Source organism: Hyperolius riggenbachi, chromosome 7, assembly GCF_040937935.1.
Source record: "Hyperolius riggenbachi isolate aHypRig1 chromosome 7, aHypRig1.pri, whole genome shotgun sequence".
NCBI classification, from domain to species: Eukaryota; Metazoa; Chordata; class Amphibia; order Anura; family Hyperoliidae; genus Hyperolius; species Hyperolius riggenbachi.
Window position 1 is genome coordinate 88,682,065 of NC_090652.1, and position 24,022 is coordinate 88,706,086.

The window sequence follows — 24,022 nt, forward strand, 5'->3', positions numbered from 1 at the left end:
ACTGCTAGCATCTGCAATTTCCTTGATACCGGTCCATTTATTGCGTCTGGTGTGTGTCACGGCCGTAGAGTGCTGTGTGCCTGTGTGACGCGCTTGTTCTGAGGTCCACCACTTTTTATCCCTAGCAACGGTGAATTAAATGATTTTGATTTGATGTTTCTGTCCCCAATGGAGACGTGGTCTGTACAAAAAGGTTCATGTTAATAAAGGTTTTTCTGAATCTGCACAAAAAGGGAGCGGCTCATTTAAATCTCTTTTCTCTTTTTTGAAGTTTAAAGTGAAGCTGAACTCTTGCACAGGACAGAAGGAAAACCGAGAGAAATGCACCCTGTGTGTATTCAGAGAGTTTAGCCTGCCTAATCCCCCCTCATGTGACTAATCACAACTATAATTTGATGTCTCAGCTGCATCAGCTCAGAAATCTGGGCTGTCTTGGCAGAGCAGCAAATCTGTAAACACAGGAGGTTAACCCTATGTCTGCTTTCATGTAAGCAGGAAGACACACTGCAGATTTATTGCAGGATTTGTTTCAGCTGTTTTTCATTAAAGGTTATTATGCTGTTGCTTTTTTTTTAAAGAGCAGAAAGGAAGTTATGAGTTCAGGTCCGCTTTAACTCCTTGCAGCTCCCTGATTCACATCACATCCCATGACATGCAGTGACGAGACCCGCAAGGTGTTACACTAAACGGCGCAGTTGCTGAGAGGAGTGAAGAGGACATGTCGACTAGCTCCCTGACAAGTATGCTATGATGCTCCCGCTGCCATGCTCTGCATCTCACAACAGAAGTGGGCCTGTTCGATTCTGGAACCCCCTACAACGGCCGCTATTGTTAGGTTCCTGTCTGGCATACTGAAAGATAGGTGAAACGGCGGTACTTTTCATAGCCTATGTCTTCATGCATCATGAGCCTGTACCACTGAACTCCATACATTCCTATAAATATGGTGCGGTAGGAGGTTAGGCTGCGGGAGAGTTACCGTAAGTGTTTCTAAAAATGAACTTCAAAATACTAAAAAGATAAAAAAAAGATGTAAAAAGCACCGCAAGACTTGAGAATTCTCTTCTGTCTCTACCGCCTCACTGGGTGGTAACACTTCTCTACCAAACAACAGCCTTGCAGAGTTTTTAAACGTCATACTTGAGAAATACACAAACAAGAGTGCGATGTAGGCTGCCATTCTGACCTCCCTCTAACGGTAGCTTGCCAGTCACAATGCTGAACATTTGGTTTTATTGCGCTCTGTGACGCTCCCCTGAAAGGAGTATGAAGATCAGGTCATTCTATAATACTCATCTCAATACTTATTTCAGGTAAGTGATCTGGAACCGACACCACAGCCAGACAGCTACAATGTGCTTTAAAATTAGACCAAGATGGCAGCCTCCATAGTTCTTTACATTGCTGCTTATCTTGCATTTTGCTTGCTAGTGAACTTTACAATCTACTTATAAATGCTATTATGGAATTACTGTATTTTTTGGACTATAAGATGCTCCAGACTATAAGAGGCACCTAGTTCTAGAGGACAAAAACCAAGGGGCAAAAAAAAAAATGCTAAACCTGGTGCATCCATGGTGCAGGGGTGTTGTATGGACCCTCCCCACTCCTCCAATTATTATGTCCCCTTTGTGCCTTCCTTGTACCTCTTGTGTCCCTGTGTCCTCTAGTGTCCCTTGGCCACCTGTGTCCTCTTTGCCCCTTTCTCTGTCCCGTTTTCTCCGTCTTCCTATGCCCTCTGTCCCTGTCCTCTGGTGTCCTGTCCAGTGTCCTCCTTCCTCTGCCCCCCGTCATCATCCCTCTAGCCCCATCCCCAACACAGGGGGACAGAGCAGGGAGATAGAGGAAGGGGGACAGATGATGGGAAACAGAGGATACATACTTAATTTGGCGCAGGTCCAAATATGTATTTTTCGGACTATAGGGCGCACTGATTCCCCTCCCCCACACTATTAGGTGAGAAAAAGTCTTATAGTTTGAAAAATACAGTAACTGCAGTACATCCACAATTTGTGCTATTATGGAATTAAAGGAGCACTATAGCAAAATTTATGCTACGGGGATAACATTAGTAGCATGTTGATAATAGGAAGAGCAGCGCATATTAGGTAGTGTTTTGTTTACAAAGGTCGGCTGGAAGGGATATGTTACAGCACATGTACACTTCCTGTTTGTCACTTACAGGCAAGTGACGTGCTCTCTGTTCAGTTAGACTTTGCTAACATCGGATATCTCTCCTTTCCAAACTGTGAGGACAAGGCCCATTCTTGCAATGCAGGCTCAGTAACAAGTACTGTTATGTGCTGTGGAAAGTCTTGTGTAAATAAACCGGTTTATTTACTTAAAGATAACCCGAGGTGGGTTCTAAGAATCCTATTAGCACACAGAGGCTGGGTCTGCATATAGTGCCCAGCCTCTGTTACTATACTGTCTCCCCCCCAGGCCCCACTGCGCTTTGCTGGCCCCCATAAATCAAACCGCTGTGCTAGCGACATGCAGCGTTTCGATAGCAGGCTGTTTACATCCACACTGTCACTCTCCGCCTCTCCCCGCCTCCTCTATGTCGCCGCTCCCCGCCTTCCTCCCTTCCCTCCCCGCTGATAGGAGAGAAGTGACGCAGGTGGGGAGTGGCGATATAGAGGAGGCGGGGGAGTAGCGAAGAGTGACAGCGTGGATGTAAATAGCCTGCTAGTGACACGTTGCGTGACGCTAGCACGGCGGTTTGATTTATGGGGGCCAGCAGAGCACAGGGGGGGCCTGGGGGGAGAAAGTATAGCAACAGAGTCTGGGAATTATATGCAGACCCAGCCTCTGTGTGCTAATAGGATTCTTAGAACCCACCTCGGGTTCTCTTTAAGACCTCCAACAGTACTTGCTGCTGACTGAGCCTGCATTACAAGAATGGGCTCTATCCTCACAGCATGGAGAGGAGAGATATCAGCTGTTAGCACAGCCTAACTAAACAGAGATCACATCACTTGACTGTTTTAGTGATGGGACAGGATTTGTAAATGTGCTGTAAAATATCCTATAGAGACAACCATTACAAAAACACACTGCTATGGCACCGGTAAAATAGCTGTGCGCTGCCTGTAGCTGCTTCATGCATCAGGCCTTAAAGTGCTTCTGAGCTGAAAGCTCGGGATTAAAATCTGATAGTTACCTTAAGTGAGGGAAGACTCAGGATCCTATTGAGGCTTCCTTCACTGATTTCAAATCCCCCAATGCAGAGCACAGACTCCCTCCATAACGGGGCCGTTCGGCTCTTCCTCCAGAAGCGTGGCTGCGCAATTGCTGTGTGAGCCTGTCTGTGCAGTATCACGGATTCCGCCGCTCCAGCTTCCTGTGCATGCGCAGTGCGGGCGGCTGGGTCGGTTATTGTGCGGCCACGCTAGAGGAAGAAGAGCTGCTCGGCCCCCAGATGATTAGCTACAATGCATTGTTGCTAATCTTCTGGAGGGTCTGCGCTCAGCAACGGGGAACTTCAGATCAGGGAAGGAAGCCTCAATAGGATCTTGAGACTTCCCTCTCTTTAGGCAAGTGTCTCATTTTGTACCTGAGCTTCGGCTTTGGTACTCTAAGTGCTGGATATCTGAGATTTGTGCTATTACGGAACTAAGTGCAGTATATCAAAAATCTATGCGGTGACAGAGCAATGTGCGGTTGTGCAGTATATCTAAGATCTGTACTATTACACTACATTACACAACTACAGTCTATGTGTAGTATATCTAATCTAGTATAATTTGTGTTGCTAGTCAAAATGTATAAACATTAGATTCTCAACCAAGATGCCCCAAAGGGCTGCCTTGGCCTAAGTTCAATGTAACTTGTGTCGATTAAAGAAGTAAATGCAATGTATGTAATGCTATTACTGAATTAAGCTCTGCATTATAATGGAAGTAAGTTCAGTACATGTAAGGTCTGTATTCCTATACAGCTAAGTACAGCGCATCCAAGATTTACCATATATCAAGTTTGTAGACTTTTGAGTCATAACCAACTTAAATAAAAAGCCCACCTCCAACTAAGAAAAGACTTTGGGGAAGGGTCAGAAACTTTCACAACTAGAAATGGTCTCCCTACAGTATAATGTAACGTTTGAGAGACGGACTATGTGACGTGCAATGTACACATATTGTGCACAAACATACACAGGACTGACCACTGTCACACACAGAGCCAAAGAGTGACCACACACAGAGCGAGCCAAAGAGTGAACACACACAGGCTAGAATGACCACGCATAGAGCCATAGAGTGACCACACACAGGGCCATAGAGTGACCACACACAGGGCCAAAGAGTGACCACACACAGGGCCATAGAGTGACCACACACAGGGCCATAGAGTGACCACACACAGGGCCATAGAGTGACCACACACAGGGCCATAGAGTGACCACACACAGGGCCATAGAGTGACCACACACAGGGCCATAGAGTGACCACACACAGGGCCATAGTGACCACACACAGGGCCATAGAGTGACCACACAACAAAGCCATAGAGTGACCACACACAGAGCCAAACACTGACCACACACAGAGCCATAGAGTTACCACACACAGAGCCATAGAGTGACCACACACAGAGCCATAGAGTGACCACACACAGAGCCATAGAGTGACCACACACAGAGCCATAGAGTGACCACACACAGGGCCATAGAGTGACCACACACAGGGCCATAGAGTGACCACACACAGGGCCATAGAGTGACCACACACAGGGCCATAGAGTGACCACACACAGGGCCATAGAGTGACCACACACAGGGCCATAGAGTGACCACACACAGGGCCATAGAGTGACCACACACAGGGCCATAGAGTGACCACACACAGAGCCATAGAGTGACCACACACAGAGCCATAGAGTGAACACACACAGAGCCATTGAGTGACCACACACAGAGCCATAGAGTGACCACACATAGAGCCAAACACTGACCACACACAGAGCCATAGAGTGACCACACACAGAGCCAAAGAGTGACCTCACACAGAGCCAAAGAGTGACCACACACAGAGCCAAAGAGTGACCTCACACAGAGCCAAAGAGTGACCTCACACAGAACATGAGGACACACATTGAGCCAGAGTGACCATACACAGAACATGAGGACACACATTGAGCATTAGAGCAATCACACACACAGAGCCATAGAGTGACCACACAGAGCAATGGAGTGACCACACACAGAGCCAAAGAGTGACCACCCACAGAACATGAGGACACACATAGAACACGCATTACATTCACAAGCACGCAGACAGAGCATGTCCAGCACAGACGGCAGCAGGCGGTTGGAGAAGGCAAAGGCACAGCTCCGCAATGACAATCTTACCGCCTTTGGCTTGTAGGGGGGCTGAATCTCTTTCCCTTCCAGCTTCTCCCAGTCTATATATCGGAAGAAAGCATGATCCTTAATGTCTCGCTCCCCCTCCGGCCCACAGCCCAGTCGCTTCCCAGGGTGTTTCGTCATCAGCTGCAAAGAAAGAACATTTCATATTGGTTACAGATCAGTGGAATTCATAAAGACAAATAGGATAACTATTCATTATTAATTGTTATATTGCCCTCCAATAGTGGGTTGCCTCCAACATGTAGTGCAGGTGTTGACAAACAAGGAATGCCATGCAAATGCCTATCTAAAGAGGCCCTGTAGCGACATACAGTACAATGCAGTAATTATTCAGGATACCCACTTTTATGATATTTTTTTCTAGTTTCAGCATCGGGAACACTTCCTTTACTTATGTATTTTTGTGTATTGATATGTAGCCATGCCCTCCCAGTGATGCTTAGCCTAGGCTGTTTAGCGATGCAGAGGTCTCCTCTCAGGACGTTCTGGGAGAACAAGCATTCTTTCCACTGGCTTTGGGATTCTCAGAAAAGAAAATTGCCATCTGTGATAAATTTCACAAATGTATTCAGGGAGAGGAAAGAGTTTTCAATGTGGGGCAAACACTGACTAAATAATATAAAAATGAATATTGTAAATAGAAAAAAAAAGCAATTTTATTCATTACTTTATTACTTTTTTTCACTACAGTTCTTCTAAGGCAGGGGTCCCCAACCTGTGGGCCGCGGCCCACTAGTGGTCCGTGGCCCACTAGTGGTCCGCAGGACATTTCATGGTGGGCCGCGGCTTCAGACTCACTTTCACGCAGATTAACATTTCACTTCTAATTCTAAGGGCAGCCGCGGCAGGAGGGCGGGCGCATCATACGTCTCCAGTCTCCAGGCCCGCCCCCCTCACTCTGTGCGACCGAAGCAGTGGGCGTGGGCGTACGCGTAATGCGTTTCAAGTCCCGCCCCCTCACTATGTGTGGCCAATCACCCCCTGGCGGCGACGACGCTATTATCGGAGGCGCCCGTCCCGCCTCCTGCATCAGTGGGGATTCCTCTCGGAGGCCTGTCATGCCTCCATGTGGCCAATCACCCCCTTCTGAAGCGGCGGCCAATAGCAGCATATCGGAGGTGCCAGTCCCGCCTCCTCCATCAGTGCCCCAATCATCATTCCCCCTTCAGCCTCCCGTCCCGCCCCAAGGCCAATCAATGAATGGCTGCATGTATTTCATCACTGCGACACAGTCGCAGTGTATACGAGTGCAGCGTCTGGGCGCCATTAGAGAGAGGAGGTCAGACAGAGCCTGCCGCTGTGAGCCTGCCGCTGAGAGCCCACTCAGAGCCTGCACGAGCCTGACATCAAGTAAGCCTTACTTACTTAGTAAGGATCACACACATATACTGGGGTAACTACTGGCTATACTGGGCTAACTATACTTGCTATACTGGGCTAACTGTACTTGCTATACTGGGCTGACTGTACTTGCTATACTGTGGTAACTGTACTAGCTATACTGGGGTAACTATACTTGCTATACTAGGCTAACTGTACTTGCTATACTGTGGTAACTGTACTTGCTATACTGGGGTAGCTATACTTGCTATACTAGGCTAACTGTACTTGCTATACTGGGGTAAGTACTGGCCATACTGGGGTAGCTATACTTGCTATACTAGGCTATCTGTACTGGCTATACTGTGGTAACTTTACTTGCCATACTGGGGTAGCTATACTTGCTATACTAGGCTAACTGTACTTGCTATACTGGGGTAACTATACTTGCTATACTAGGCTAACTGTACTTGCTATACTGGGGTAACTACTGGCTATACTGGGGTAGCTATACTTGCTATACTAGGCTAACTGTACTTGCTATAGTGTGGTAACTTTACTTGCTATACTGGGCTAACTGTACTTGCTATACTGTGGTAACTGTACTTGCTATACTGGGGTAACTGTACTTGCTATACTGGGGTAACTGTACTTGCTATACTGTGGAATCTGGGAAAAAAGGGGGGGGGGCTGCTGCCGCCGACACTAGCCACGCCCACTCCCCCCCCCCCCCCCGGGGGGCCCCGGAGAAAATTTTGGTCGGGATAGTGGGCCTCGGGCTCAAAAAGGTTGGGGACCCCTGTTCTAAGGCATTACTAGCACAGAATGAAAACACTTGGGGCCCATATGCAATTCACTTTTTCACCTGCGTTTTCTCCCAGGTGATATTTTCATAATGTGTAAATAAAATGCCTTTTACACCACCGGCATGCAAACAAATACTCAAAATCATTTTGGCAGTACTTTTTCCCTTTATTTTTGGTACTTTTTTCATCACAAAGTGCAAAAAAGTTATTTTAAAGCGGACCCAAACCAAACTTTTTTTGTAATTCAAAATAATTAGTTGCACCACTCTGACACATACACAGATAAATACACACTCCTTGAAGCCTATGAGCATTTCAGTGCATGCTTTTCACCCTTCCCTTTCCATAACTAGGGTTATACAGGTGGCAGCCATTAGCATTTCCTCCTTTGCTGGACACCTCCTATTCCACCAGTCTGCCGGATTCTGTCCTGGCAATATGAAAGGAAGGGAGGGGTTCCTCCAATAAATGTAAAATATTTTATATTTGTCATCATGCAGCTGAAAAAAGGCTGCTATTTATTATTATAATTTAGAAAATAGATTTTATTTCTGAAATCTTGTACTTTTAATTTGGGTCCACTTTAAATCAAAGATGAAAATGATCTCCTAGGAGAAAACTCAGGAAAAAAGGTAAATTGCATATGGCCCTTGGCCCTTTCTACTAGGCAATAATTTTTCATTTACGTAAGTACATTTTCAGCACTTTGCAAATAAAAAAAAAACGCACTGTGAACATTATTCTGAGTATTTTCTTGCTTGCGGGTGGCTTAAAAAGCATTTTATTGATAGGGTGGGAAAATATTACCTAGGAGAAAACGCAGGAGAAAAACCTGATTGCATATGGGGCTAGATGTCAGTAGTAGATAAACAGAGGTTAGTGCTTTCAGATTCATGCAGCAATGGTTCTGTTTGCACCTCAAGCCTACTTTCACACTATGAATGTTGTACTGCACATTCTGGGGGAAAAAATTGCATTGTGGAAAAGTTGCATCATGCATACAGTAAAGCGTACAGTCCGTTATGTACACATACTCTGTCATAGGCAAACGCAGGGGGGGAGGGGGGGGGGTGGATTACAGCTGCCTAGAATCCCACCTTAGACCAAAAGTGGGGGAAAAAGTCACTGCATCTTATAGTCCAATAATGTGAATGCTTGCCAATACGAATCTACAACCCACCGCAATGTCGAGGACTCCCTGTACTGTGCCCATGCAGAGGAGGACACAAGGGGACAAACCGAGGACACAGGGGGACAAAGGGGCATAGAGGAGGACACAAGGGGGACACAAAGTGGCTAGAGGACGACACAAGGGGGGGGGGGGCACAAAGGGGCATAGAGTAGGACACAGGAGGACAGAGGAGAACACAAGAGGTACAAGGGAGCATGAGGTACAAAGGGGGTATTGATCCACAAGATGCCCCTTCACCACAGATGCACCAGGTTTAGTATACAATATTTACACACACACACACACACACACACACACACACACACACACACACACACACACACACACACACACACACACACACACACACACACACACACACACACACACACACACACACACACACACACACACACACACACACACACACACACACACACACACACACACACACTGGTTTTTGTACTCTAAACTTAGGTGCGTCTTATGGTCAGGAGCGTTTTATGGTCTGAAAAATATGGTTTTGATTTACCAGCAGCAAGTACTGCAAGAACATGGGGTTTTCTACCTCCTAAAGAAGAAATGGAGAGTGTTCTCATATTTTGCCACTTACAGTTGTGTTCAAAATTATTCAACCCCCACTGAAATTGTTCATTTATAATGAAATAACCACAAATGTCTTTTCTGTGCTCACATCATTATCAGTTTTATTCAACCCCCAAGTGACATTCATTCTTCGTACTTAGTACAACATCCTTTTCCAGTTATAAGAATGAATGTCACTTGGGGGTTGAATAAAACTGATAATGATGTGAGCACAGATGTGGTTATTTCATTATAAATGTTATGTCATATTTGTCTGACTTACAAGTGCCTCATTGATTTAATTGTAAACAAGATGACTGAAATGATCAAAATCAAAGTCAAAATGGCCAAAACACTCAATTTCAGTGGGGGTTGAATAATTTTGAACACAACTGTAGTTGTGATTCCTGGCCATTTAAAAAACAGTGCAGGGCTATTCAGGAACGAGTTCTAAGATTACTGGCCAATCAAATGTGCAAAGCTTCACTGTGGCTTGGCAGACTACAGACCCCGTCTGTCTGCGGTTTCCTGAATCCTGAACACGTTTGTAGACAGACTCACTGGAAGCTAATGACTGCCTTATACTCTTGTTTGCTCTAGGAGCAAAGTAAAGTGTTCCAAATGTTGTATGGATGTAAATTACACATTTGCTTCACTGCACTAATCATCTGTAAAGGTGATTTTCACGTAGAAAGTATACCGGTATGCGGTTGCAATGTGTTGTTTTGGGGTGCACAGTAAGCAACCAGGCAACAGCTATGTGCAACCTAACCTTCACACTTTAAAGTGGACTCTTGCACAGGACAGAATGAAAACAAAGAGAAATGCACCCTGTATGTATTTAGAGAGTTTAGCCTAATCAGAAGTTGTAATTTGATCCCTCAGCTGTGGAAGCTGACTGCCACGCCAGAGAACTAATTGGTAAACACAGGATGTTAATTTCTGTTTCCATTAAAGCAGGAAGTAAAGACAAGGTATATTTATGCAGGACTTGTATCAGCTGTAACAAATATTTTTTTTCTTTAAACGTTATTATGCTGTTGTGTATCTTTAAGAGCAGAGAGGAAGTTCTGAGTTCAGGTCCACTTTAATGGTCATGCTAAGCCAGTAATCTTTACAATACATCCTATTCAAAAGAAATACCACTAACCTTTCACAGCCCTATGTCTAAGTAGGTTAAACTAATTATAAAACCACTTTCACCTCTACACCTTTGTACAGTAATTATCAACAACAGGATTCTGGGTGTTCAAAGTTGGATGAAACTCCATATTGACTGAAAAAAAATACCCAATATGATAGTACTTATTTAGCTTACCTATCCTGTTGTTTTTAGTTTTCACTGACAGATTTAGGAGAAAAGTGATATGAAAAAAATAAAATATTATATTTCTGCTGGTTTCCATCTTGACTGTTTCTCTGGGATGTCAAAAGTGACATCACTTCTGCCCTTTTCTTTTTTTCAACCCACCAACCCATGGTTAATTTTCCCTCCCTATTGCCGCAGCTTATTGTCCCTCCCACAGGTCCTGTCTTTATCTTATCCAAAATAGGATTTGCATGCTGAGATAAGCTTGTTACTGTATCTTAAAAAAACAAACAAAAAAAAACACTCACAATCCCGCTAGCACTGCATAGTTTGTGCAGTTAAAGAGAAGCTTCCAGCCATACTATCTCAGAAAAAAAACACACATATAAGTAGATAAATACTTGCTCTACATACATAGCATATGTATTGCACTGTCCACGTTTTGATCTTAGTGATTTTTCTACAGTAAAAAAAGAGAAAATCCTTCTTAGCATTTCCTATATTAACTGTGGCTATTTTGAAGCCAATCCTGATGTAATTTCCTCCCTTACTCTCCTCTGCATGATTTGCCTGCCCTTCACTATAGAAAGTGCATTGCCCCAGCATGAGAAATATTGGCCAATCAGAGAGGAACAGAGGTGTGGGAGGGGAAAACAGGAGGGAAAGAGGTTTCAGCCAATCGGGTTGCATTAGTTGAGTCTGAGGTCAAGTAGAGAAGCAAAAAATTACAACCCAGCATGCTCTGCAACTTCCTTTTTGTGTACCAAATAAGAGTCAGGCAAACTGGGGAATGATCATTTATAAAAAAAAAAGAGTAATAGTGATTTTAAAATTTTGGATTACCTGGTTGGCATCAGATAAAAATAAATAATTGATTTTCGATTTTATGCCCGACAGTTACATTTTAAGCAAAGGTACCAAATACCAAGTAAAAAGAAAAAAAAATGGGGGACATATAGGAACCTATTTTAGAAAGAAAAAGGAGTTTACATATATTTTGGGGCACCAACTTTTTTAGCAATCTTATATTTGGATGTTACAACCACCTTTAAGTGTCCAGAATTTACAGAATTGTATATTGAATCGGTTCTGCAGTTTTAGGGTCTTCCAGACACATAGCGCGCATTAACTGTAGGCACACAGAGGCTGAGGATTCAGTTCTGCACGTTTCTGCTTAGCAACCAATTCTGTTGCTAGTGACACGGAAAGAAGTGAGCCTGAGATGTAAGGAGCGGAGCAGATGTGTCACAGCCGTTGTTTTATATGACTGCGGTGTATGGCGGCAGCACAGCTGCGCATGGATGCCTGCTGTTACCCGGATAACGTGCTGCAGAATAGGTAATGTGTTATATCCAGAGCAAGAGACTCTGCCTTTCTGCCTCTTCCCATGATTAGAATGCTACTGGAGAACCACACAGAATACCTAGAGAGGAGTCCTAGACTGGAATCAGTGATTAGAGACATTTCAGAGCTGCTCTTGCTAAATTTCTTATTGCAGATAATGGAATATAACTTCTTAAAGGAGAAATCAGCGCGCACGCACGCACGCACGCACGCACGCACGCACGCACGCACGCACACACGCACACACACACACACACACACACACACACACACACACACACAGCTTTAACCTGATTACCTGTACAAGACATTAGACATGTTTAGAGGATTTATGCAGATACCTCTAATTCCTGAATAGGTAGTGGGGTTTCAAGAAGCAAAACTTTTAATTTGGGCACCATAAGAGACTTTATAAATTGCCATGATTAGCAGCTATGATAAAATAGCAGGCATCGGGGACGTCGGCTATGTAAACTGAGGCTAAGCTACAAATAGCGCGAGCGCCAGGTAATTTGGGCGCCAGAGGCCATAGGCGGCTATATTAACAGTCTAATAGTTGGTGTAAATTTGTAGTTGCAATTTGCATAGCGGGTGGCCCTGGTGCCCACGATTTAATGGAGCAGCATTGGTGCATCATTATTTAGTGTGTGTGTGTGTGTGTGTGTGTGTGTTACTGTGTGTGTGTGTGTGTGTGTTACTGTGTGTGTGTGTGTTACTGTGTGTGTGTGTGTTACTGTGTGTGTGTTACTGTGTGTGTTACTGTGTGTGTGTGTTACTGTGTGTGTGTGTTAAGTGTGTGTGTGTGTTAAGGTGTGTGTGTTACTGTGTGTGTGTGTTACTGTGTGTGTGTGTTACTGTGTGTGTGTGTGTGTTACTGTGTGTGTGTGTTACTGTGTGTGTGTGTGTGTGGAGTCGGAATTGAGGAGTCTGAGTCGGAGCAATTTTGGGTACCCGGAGTTTGAGTTGGTGATTTCATAAACTGAGGAGTCGGATGATTTTGTACAAAATCCACAGCCCTGGAAAGTATTAGACTAAGGAGTTGGAGCCATTTTGGGTACTCTGAGTCGGAGTTGGAGGTTTCATAAACTGAGGAGTCAGAAGATTTTTGTACCGACTCCCCAGCCCTGGTAGGGGTGTGGGGTAGTGTTAGTGTAGTAGGCGCATATATTATATATATTTTTAGCGTTTGGCATCAAGAGATAAGAAGGGTGTTTGAGGCCTCGTTTCCATCTGCGCGCTTCTGCCCGCTTTTCAGCAACATGTTGATGTACTGATAAAAAGCAGACAGAAACGCACCTCATTCACACTATGTCCACTTCTGTCCGTTTTTTTTTATCAGTGCATCAATGTAAGGCCTAGTTCACATCATACGCGCTTCCGTGCGCATTTGGTAACTCGTATGATGTGCGCCACGCAAGAATGGCAGAAGGGCATAGACAGCCCTTCCGCCATTCACATCATATGCGCTGCGCAGCAGTACGATGCCCTATGATGCACTTGCGTACTGCTGCATGCATTATGCCTGCAAGCGCAGAGCTGACCCATTCACTGTAATGAATGGAATGAACAGCACAGCGGGTAGTGGCGCAGATGGCGTGTGGGGCTGTTTAGAGAAGAGCAGAGGGGAGTGATTCGGTTTAGGCAAAAATATTTGCAACCATTACTGTTATACTATTGAAATAACTCAGAACCATAGTAAAATATCCGTAATTCCCAGTGTCCAAATGATCTGGTGCCTATTTTATGCGCCAGAAGAGTGGGGGAGGAAGAAGTGTGTAGTGTAACATTCTGGGATTTTCTAAAAGCTACTAAGAAAGCCTACACATGTGCAGGCCTTACATTTCTGGTCATGGGACCTCTATGCCGGTTGCCAAGATGCCTTCAGATCGGTTTAATTCTAGCACCTTTGCTTACCACCCTCAGCCTTGTGAGCTGTCCTCTTACTCCATTATTTTGGTATTCCAAGGCAGGTGTGTGGAGGAAACGCCTGCTCGTATTCTCCCCTCTGCTCAAGAACTGCGTGTGCAGGTGTTCAACTAACAACGCCCTTGGAGGGAACTAATAGCCCCCCTTCCCCCTTGGTAGGCAACTAATAACCCCCCCTTGGTGGGCAAGTAATAACACCTCCTGGTGGGAAACTAATAACCCCCCACCAGGGGACTAATTCCCCCAACCTCCTTCTGGGAAACTAATAACCTCCCCCCCCCCAGGGAACTAATTCCCCGACCTCCTTGTGGGCATAACAACAGTGTAAATGTATGCTGCTTTGATAAGTATACTAGGATGTTGGAACACAGGCTCTATTTATGTAACGGACAGCATTTCACTGCATGTAATGATATGTTGCTGGACTGCAGCCTGGCCACTGTAAGCTGTATGCCTCCTTCCTGTGATTGGCGATACACTGTAAGCTGCAAAGCTTAAAAGGTTTTCATTCAGTCTCTAAAAGTTAATTATGGAGCAGAAGACGCGGACAGGCCCGATCCGCGCTGCGCTTGGAGCCAATCAGTCCAGTCAGCAGTACGAATGGGCAGATTCTGACCCGCTGGCATAGCGATGATGACTCACTCCCTTGTAGTGGTATTCCAGGGAGATACTATGGCAATGCTTTACCGTTTCCTATTATCTCTGAGTGGCCGGGTTGCAGATCGATTGTAATCAGCCTCTGTGAGCTCTTGTGCTGGGAGCCCTTTCCTGTCCATTGATCTATGTGTGTATAATCCAGCCAGCACATGCCAGCCCCTGTGTGCCTGACATGTGTGTGCTTCACCCCCCCCCCCCCCCCCCAAGCGGCAGAAACGTGGGGGCTTCGGGTGCAGCCTTGCTAGAAATAATTAGTATCAATGCGCCGTGATTCACACCCATTATGTTAATTCCAAACACCATACGCTCCGAGGCGCCATCCAGAGCTTTATTCGCCTTTAAGAGAAATGGCACAGGGGAGAAAAATGAGCAAATGTGAGAAAACAAAGTAATGTGATGCTGAACATACACTGCTGGAATGTTTCACAACTCCGAGGGGGGGGGGGGGGGCGACACGCAGTACAGAGGCAGCGGCATCGTGTCCCAAGAGAAGCCAGACTTCACCGTCATACATCACAATTACATCTACTATTATATTATTATTTACAGTATTTATGAAGTGCCAACATATTACTCAGCGCTGGACAATAGAGATACATACAGCAAAGTCCTCGTTATATGGAATTGAGGCAACCGGAAGTCTCAACTAACCGGCATGTCTGAGGGATAACTGGGACTACACTTTTGCAGGGAGGGGGGGTTGGGGCGGGGGAGGAGAGTTTGGTTAGAGGCATTTTAAATATTTGCCTCCAGCGATGTCAGGCAGTCTCCCTGTACCTCCCTGTGGGCTTTCTGGCACGGTGCACAGGACCTATGCGGGTGTGACTTGCCAACTTGCGTGCACAGAGGATGGCAGAAAGCTGTTAGGAGCCTGCGAGGAGGTATGGGGAGACTGCCAGACATTGCTGGAGGCTCTGTGAGTATTCGCAGGGGGAGGTTTGTGCTTTTTTTAGCCGGTTGCTCAAGTAACCGGCAAGCACATGTGCCAGATACTGGGGACTCTGCTGTACAATGTTAAAGGGACTCCGAGCAGTGCAGAAACTATGGAAAGATGCATATCATTTTAAAGCTCTCTTTCTCCTCTTTCCAATGATATATAAACCACCACCCTACGTCTTTTAGTTTTCGCTATTTTCGCGATTGAAATTGCCGCGACCGCGATTTCGATCGCGAAAATAGAGAAAACTAAAAGGTGTAGGGCAACGATGTAGGTGTCGTCAGAAAGAGGAGAAAGAGAGCTTTAAAATGATATCCATCAAGCCATAGTTATATTGTATTACACAGGACGACACTTTCCCCAGTGTCAGCAGCTCCATTCTGCTGAATGCAGCTGCTGACTTTGACAAAAAGTCGGCCTGTGTAATACAATATAACTATGGCTTGATGGATATCATTTTAAAGCTCTCTTTCTCCTCTTTCTGACGACACCTACATAATTGCCCTACGCCTTTTAGTTTTCTCTATTTTCGCGATTGAAATCGCGGCCGCGGCAATTTCAATCGCGAAAATAGCGAAAACTAAAAGGCGTAGGGTGGCGGTTTATATATCATTGGAAAGAGGAGAAAGAGAGCTTTAAAATGATGTGCATCTTTCCATAGTTTCTGCACTGCTCGGAGTCCCTTTAACAAGGGGTGACAGACAGAGAGGTAGCGCGCTGGGGCTGCAAAATCAAGAAGGACACACTAAAGGGGGGGGGGGGGGGGGGGCAGGGGAGACCCTGCCAAAGGCTTACAATATAAAGGGGAGGGACACATAAGGTAGGGCTGTGGAACAGGTTGAGAAGTGAAAGTGTGGTAGATGGGCTGCACGTTGGCATAGCAGATAGCACTCGGTCCCTGGTTCAAATCCCAGCCAGAATTTTGTATGCTCTTCCCATGTCTGTGTGGTTTTCCTCCGGGCACTCCAGTTTCCTCCCACACCCCAAAAACATACAGATAAGATAATTTGATGCCCCCTAAATTGGCCCTAGACTACGATGGCTTCGGGATTAGATTACGATGGTCCGGATTAGATTGTGAGCCCCTTTGAGGGACTGTTAGTGACAAGACGATATATATACAAGAATAATAAAAAATAACCATTTCCCAACATGTATAAGCCACAGTAGCGGGATGGCATGCTGCATGTTTATTCCAGTCATCACATTTTCTACTCACTTAATACTACTGACTGCAAAGCGAGCGTGTCAGCTGGGAGAGAGGGGACACACTGAGCAGATGTTCAGACCATCACCTCTTGACTTTGCTTTCACAGGGCATTTAAAAAAATGACACACACATATCACACACACAACACACACACACACACACACACACACACACACACACACACACACACACACACACACACACACACACACACACACACACACACACACACACACACACACACACGGAGTACAGTGGGGTGCTCATTAGGATGTGTAAACTATTTATATACGCCCTCTGTGTCATTGTGTTACAAAACATTTTGTGTAAAAAAAGTACCGCAACACATTTCAGCATGAGGCATTGCAAGCTGTGCTAAGCCTTATAACAATACTGTATTAGATTTCTGCTGCCCAAAATGGATAGCTGTGCCCATACACCTCTCCAACTGCCACCAGATCGACTATCAGATAGATTCTCTCTGGCTGAAACTGATCAGAGTGGAATTTATTTCCTGTCCACACACAGCACATTTCCAATAGATTTCAGCATGAAATCTAGTGGAAATCGTCCTAGCGTCACCACCTGTTGGGCCACCCCCATGTAATGTGCCCCCCATTAGCCCATGGCGAGTGTTGCATGCTCGCCTGCCACGCTGCTGTGACTGGCCTCTTACCGTTACCAGCATCTTTCTGAATTGCAACCACGAGTGCTGTACCACGTTAATTGTGCAATGCCAGCCAATGATTTCTTAGGAGAATTTTTGAAATTCCTTATGTATCAGGTCGTATACCGGTTATTACTGTCCACTACCTAAGGCATTTCTCTGGTTACCAGGATTTCGGTTACCTACTTAGATTCCTGGCTGACAAGACTTCTGAAACTTCCAACCTCTTCTCATTTAGAAGGTTCCAATTTTCACAAGTGTAACCCAGCCAACAAGGCTGGAGCCTACGGAACGGCGGATAAAAGGGTGCAGCCAACCTGTGAGCAAGCAGTTCACCACTAACTAAACTTGGTTTTAGCCACATTTCTATAAGATGTGTGTATGTGGTTTTATTAAAAAAAAAAAAAAAAAAAAAAAGAATCATTAAGCTATTGGACCTTCTGTTATACTTGGAGGTGTGTCAGCTATTGAGGAAACTTGGCTTATCTGGAGGTGTGCCAGCTACAGAGTAGTTCCATGGAGACATACAAAATGAGACATGCCAGAGTGGGGAAGGGTGGCCATGAACTCCAGGTGTGCTGATCTGCCTCTCAGGGCCACTACCTTGGTGAAATGCCAACTGACCAAAGATGGTGCTAATGGGTTATATGTCAGTGAAAACAGCAGAGGATAATGAACACTGGAGTCCACCAAGGAACATGTGACTAAGACTTGAGTACAACTTATTCAACACTTCATGTGGGTAGAAAACACTGCTCTACCTCTCTTTACCTCAACCAGAGGTGCTGGACAACAAACTGCATTAGAAAATGTTCCAAACAAAATCCGTACACTCCAGGATATAGAAAGGTCCAAAAAGGTCTTAAATAATAATGCACAGGATATACATGAGCAGCTAAAAATCCCCACCAGATATAGTGCCAGGGATGAGCTGGGCCTTAAAACAAGAAGCTACATGTGTTTTCAGGCTTCACTTTCTTTGCCACTGGTTTTGGCTTAAAGAGAAACTCCAACCAAGAATTGAACTTTATCCCAATCAGTAGCTGATACCCCCTTTTACATGAGAAATAGAATGATTTTCACAAACAGACCATCAGGGGGCGCTGTGTGACTGATTTTGTGCTGAAACCACTCCCACTAGAGGCTCTGAATACCGCGGTACTCCTGGCAAACTGCCACAATGTAACAATGTTCACAGACAGGAAATGGCTGTTTAGAGCTGTCTAACAGCCAGAACAGCTAGAAACAGCTACATAACATGCCCACAGTAACAATGTCACCAGGTAATACATGTCAGAATGTGAATCTGGGAGAGGAAAGATTTTACAATGAGCAAACACTGACTAAATCATTTATACATAATTATGGTAAAAATGAAGCACTTTTTTTTATTACATTATTTTCACTGGAGTTCCTCTTTAAAGTTTGGCTGCCACACTTACAGTATCCCAGGCATTGACACATGCATTACAATCGTTGCGGATTATGACTTAGAAGAGTCCGCTAGCTAGTACACTTTTTTTGTTATACAACCTAGCACATACAGGCAGCTGTACCGAAAAAAAGATGCTCACCCCTTTGCAGATAGCCACAGCTTCCTTGGACATAGACTTTGGATAGGCTACATTGTGCTCCATGATAGACTGGAACAGTTCATCCTCATCCTCCCCTTCAAAAGGGGCCTGTAAGGAAGAGATGGAAGAGATGCAGCAATCAGATCTGAGATTCAGAAGAAAGCAAACAGAAATAGAATTACCTTATATACTCAAGAATAAGCCTAATTTTTCCAGCACAAAAAATGTGCTGAATAGTTACCCCCTCGGCTTATATGTGAGTCAGCGGAGCAGAACAGATGGTGGAGCAGGTTTTGTTACTGGCAGAGGAGTGTAAGAATTGTGCACTAGTGATCCTACTCTCTCCAGCTGTCTCCCTGCTGTGTCCGCGCCCCTATCCCCTGCCAAATGGTGTGCAGAGTGTGCTGCTCAAGACTATCTCTGTCTCCCGTCTTATGGAGCAGTGTGCGAGCAATGTGTCAGCGGTGCAATAATCGGAAATTCTTCCTGTGTGGCATTCGCTGTGTCTCATATCTATGATGCCCCCTAGAAGCTTCTTGAGACACAGCTGTATTGTCCTCGGGGCAATATGGCTACGGAGAGGGAGGATGACTTGTATTGGGAGTACATCTGGATACTGTGGAGGGGGCTATACTGGGAGGGGGCATATATGCAAGTCAATTACTCTTTCCTGGATTCTGATGGAAAAGTGGGCACCTCGGATTATAGGCAGGTCAGCTAATATGCGTATATATATATATATATATATATATATATATATATATATATATATATATATATATATATATATAAAGCAAAAACAAAAATACAGTTTATGCTTTAAAGTGACACTGAAGCAACCCCCCCCCCCCCAAATATAATGAATTGTATGTGTAGTACGAATAATGAATAGAATATTAGTAGCAAAGAAAAGAGTTTCGTATTTCTATTTTCAGTTATATAGCTTTTTAAGATTGCATCATTCTGTTACAGTTGCAATTTACAAACCACACTTTATTTTAAACCATGAAACAGAGCAGAAATAATGACCCTTTGAACTCCACGCAGTAAAACCTTATCTCAAGCTGTGCCTCACTGTTTCTTTCATGTATAAGTGCTTCAGAAAACAGGAATGTCTCCAACCCAAGTTGGGTTGAAGAGCTCAGAGAAGCTCTTTTACATAGTTAACAAATGAAGTTTCTTAACACTTTCGGTACTATAAAAAATATGAGACCATTTTCTTTGCAAATAATGTTCTATTTCTTAGCTGTACTACACATACAATTCATTATATCATACATTTATTTTTGCTTCAGATTACCTTTAAAAATGTGGCAATTTATGGTACTTGTAAAACCAAATATCTGATTACTTCACTTAGAAATAGATCAGTTTACAGTGCGATCATCAATAGGTCTCTCCTTCCGGTTTTTCTGTCTGTGGTGATTGGAAAATCATTTAAAGCACACCTGACCCGAGACAAAGCTACCTAAGATAAGGACAGAAATATGCTCATGCTGGATCCATATAGCACTACATGTTGTCCGTTTCTCTCCTCATTCCCCCGACTCTCATGATCACTCCTTGAAAAAAATGTGACGTCCTGGCTTAAGTCATATTTTTAGACGGGAAAAGGCACGCTTGCCATGATGCTCTCTCTTATTGCCCTCCCATTGCTTCTGCTTAAAGGGAGTGAATGGGGCAGGGAAAGGGAGGGCAATAGGAGGGGGAGGAACAAGAAGAGAAATTAACAATACATAGAGGTATGTCGATCCAGAAGAACCATACCTCTGCGCTTACCTTAGGTAGCTTTGCCACAGATGAGGTGTGCTTCAATAGTACAGCGTTTTGTGGTGATGTTTTAACAACCTACTGAATTGTTCTGCTTGCTAAAACCAAAGGGGGGAGTTGGGGTTTTCTCTCCACCACTCTAGTTACTCTACTACTGCTTATGTTCACTTATTCTCCTGGTGGCTGTTTGAACTTCTCTTGTTCAATTATGGGTTGACTTCGGTTATAAAGATGAGCAGTGCTACAGCAGCTACGCAAAATTCTTTTGTAATTCAGTAACCTTAAACGGGATACTTTCTCCAATTTACTATATCAAATCCGATAGAGAAAAGCGAATAAAAAAACTCTTATTAAGATGAAGATTAGAGAGGAGAGCTTAAAGGTGGCCACAAACGATCCAATTTCTAGCGAAAAATCGTTTGAGCGTTCAGATAATTCTGATTGGAAGAAAAACCATTCACTACACCATCAAAGAACCAATCTTTGCTTCCTATCTATCACAACCAACAAGAAAATAAACATTTTGGTTTGACGAAAATCCAATCGGACGACTATTTTTATAATCATTCGTAATCGATTGTGTCCATCAACGGAGATTATTTACAACCAATCCGATCAGAATTTCTAATCGCTCAATCGATTTTTCGCTAGAAATTGGACAGTTAGTGGCCACCTTTAGGCTTGATTCCACGACGGGCTCGTACCAGATCGGAGCAGACACTTAAGTGTGTTTACTGCAGCATTCATTGAATAGGTTTCTGATTGTTTTTTATAGTTTGACAGGACTAACATTGTCTTTCCATCAGATTTAACCCAAACTTAACAGATTATTGAAATAACATGCTATGTAAAGATAATGACCTGTCCAGCTAACATCTCGTAGAGTAAGATGCCAAAGGCCCACCAATCCACGGACTTCCCATACGGCTGGTAAGCAATGATCTGAAATAGACAAACTTGTATTTAAAAAATGTTATAAACTTACAGCAAACACAGAATCAAACACTCAGTAACATTGTACAGATCATCTTCCTTGTTTTATGCCTCCTGCTGTAAAGATGGTGGGTGAAGCAAGCTGAAGAAATGGCTCAACGTTCTGAGAAACGTTCCCAGGCCAGCTTGGCAGTAAAACTCCAACATCATGTCTGCCGCAGCATGTCTGGAATTGGTGGTACAACTAACTCCCATGAGGAATGTTGAACCTGCCTAAACCACTAAGGGATTCCTAGAGAAACAAACCTCTCATTCTATCATGGAAAACCACAAAGAAATCCCACTATTGCAGAACAGTACAGTAACACAATCTAAACCCAATAACCCAAATTTGGTTCTAACACTAAAGGTAGAGTCACATGCACAAAAATGTCACTCGCAAAATTTGGGGCTTAAACCCTTGTGCGACAGTGCAGGACTGACGGCTGTACAGCCTCACAATGCATTCTGTTGCTATGGAGGGAAGAGGAAGGATGATGGTGCACAACGTGGCAGCTATGAGTGGGAGGAGCGAGGACGAGAACAATACGCACAGTCTGCACTTGGCCAAGATGCCCTGTCACTCCAAATGTCTAGGCAATAAAGTACACACTTTAGCTTGACGGGCTGTCTCGGCCAATGACCCTCTGACATATGTAGGAGGCTTTACATCTCTGAAAATTACCTTACTAAACTTGGACTCCAACAATACTCACCTGTTGGCTAGAAGTGTCTAAATAATGAGTTCCCCTAAAGCAAGCAACCACTGACCAGACACTGGGCAGAATGGTTCATTCTTCAGGTCATAACTCGGATATGTAGAAGAAGACCGGTAGATAGATTGTAAGTCTCATCCGATAACTCAGCTCAATACTACACTAACCGCTAAATCGCAAAAACACTCAAGCTCAGATCATATTATTCCTTGTTCCTCTTATCTCACAAACCAGATCCTAAGAGGCTTAACCGCTTCACAACAGTAGCACTATCTAAGTGCAGAGACTGGTTACGACTTACTAATAATCCGCACATTTGTATAGCGATTTTCTTCTGTCGGACTCAAAGCGCTCAAGAGCTGCAGCCACTGGGACGCACTCAAGAGGCCACCCGGCACTGTTAGGGAGTTTTGCCTTGAACGTCTTACTGAAAAGGTACTGACCCAAGCCAGGATTCAAACCCTAGTCTCCCATGTCAAAGGCGGTGCCATTAGCCAGTACACTATCCAGCCACTGCTACTGTTGATCTTTCACGGTTATTCTTCAGTGAGAACCACTTAAAGGACAACTGAAGTGAGAGGTATATGGAGGCTGCCATATGCATTTCCTTTTAAACAATACCAGTTCCCAGGCAGACCTGCTGATCCATTTGACTGCAGTCGTGTCTGAACACCACCAGAAACAAGCATGCAGCTAATCTTGTCAGATCTGACAATAATGTCAGTAACACCTGATCTGCTGCATGCTTGTTCAGGGTCTATGGCTAAATGTATTAGAGGCAGAGGATCAGCAGGGTAGCCAGGCAACTGGTATTGCTTAAAAGAAAATCAATATGGCAGCTTCCATATCCCTCTTGCTTCAGTTGTCCTTTAATAACAGAAAACATTATAAAACGTAACATTCATGTTATCATGGCTCATTTTACAAGACACATTTACCTCCGGGGCTATATAGTCTGGAGTACCACAAAATGTCTTTGTCGTCACTCCATCCCACATGTTCTCCTTACACATCCCAAAATCTGCAATCTTGATGTGGCCTTCAGAGTCCAACATAACATTGTCCAGCTTCAGGTCCCTGTGAGGACAGAAGGTAACAAAGTGACATAGAAAGAGGTGACACAAGGTCACTACCATCCCACCTTGAGGTTGACAGTATTGTGTAGTGCAAAAGAATCTGAACGGCTCCCAATACAGCTCTTCCCCTCCTAGTGTGAGAGGGAGGAGATGAATTCAGGTTCTTCCACCTCCGTACTTAAAACTAGTTTTAGGAGTTCAGCTCTAATTATTGTATTATCAAAGAGAAAACTAAAAAATGACTCAGAGCTGTTATAGTTGTCCACTGTGGTGTACTGCATCTACAAAATAAGCCTCTGCTTGAAGAACACAGCGCCCTCCTCTAGAGGATACCCCTCAGGCACCAGCCTCGATCATTAATTATTGCAAGCTTTGTACACAGAGTGGACTTTTACTGACTGAAAGGAGCATTCGTGACTGTTCCAACCAGGGCTGTGGAGTCATAGAGCAATTTTGGGTACCTGGAGTTGGAGTCGGTGGTTTCATAAGCTGAAGAGCCAGATGATTTTTGTACCAACTCCACAGCCCTGGTAACTATTAGACTAAGGAGTAGGGGCAATTTGGGGTACCTGGAGTCAGAGTCGGTGGTTACATAAACTGAAGAGTTGGTGTCG

The 24,022-nt window shown here is 44.4% G+C and overlaps 1 protein-coding gene across 2 annotated transcripts in view; it reads right to left on the minus strand.

Moving 5' to 3' along the window:
- Positions 1-24,022, minus strand: part of PRKCB (protein kinase C beta) — a 401,807-nt gene that overhangs the window by 44,968 nt on the left and 332,817 nt on the right. For both annotated transcript variants that reach the window (XM_068244284.1, XM_068244283.1), the window contains exons 13-16: positions 23,271-23,409; positions 21,506-21,586; positions 18,875-18,982; positions 5,351-5,491 (exon numbers count right to left, since the gene is read on the minus strand). In XM_068244284.1, coding sequence (XP_068100385.1) covers positions 5,351-5,491; positions 18,875-18,982; positions 21,506-21,586; positions 23,271-23,409 — 469 coding nt within the window. The remainder of the gene's footprint in view (positions 1-5,350; positions 5,492-18,874; positions 18,983-21,505; positions 21,587-23,270; positions 23,410-24,022) is intronic.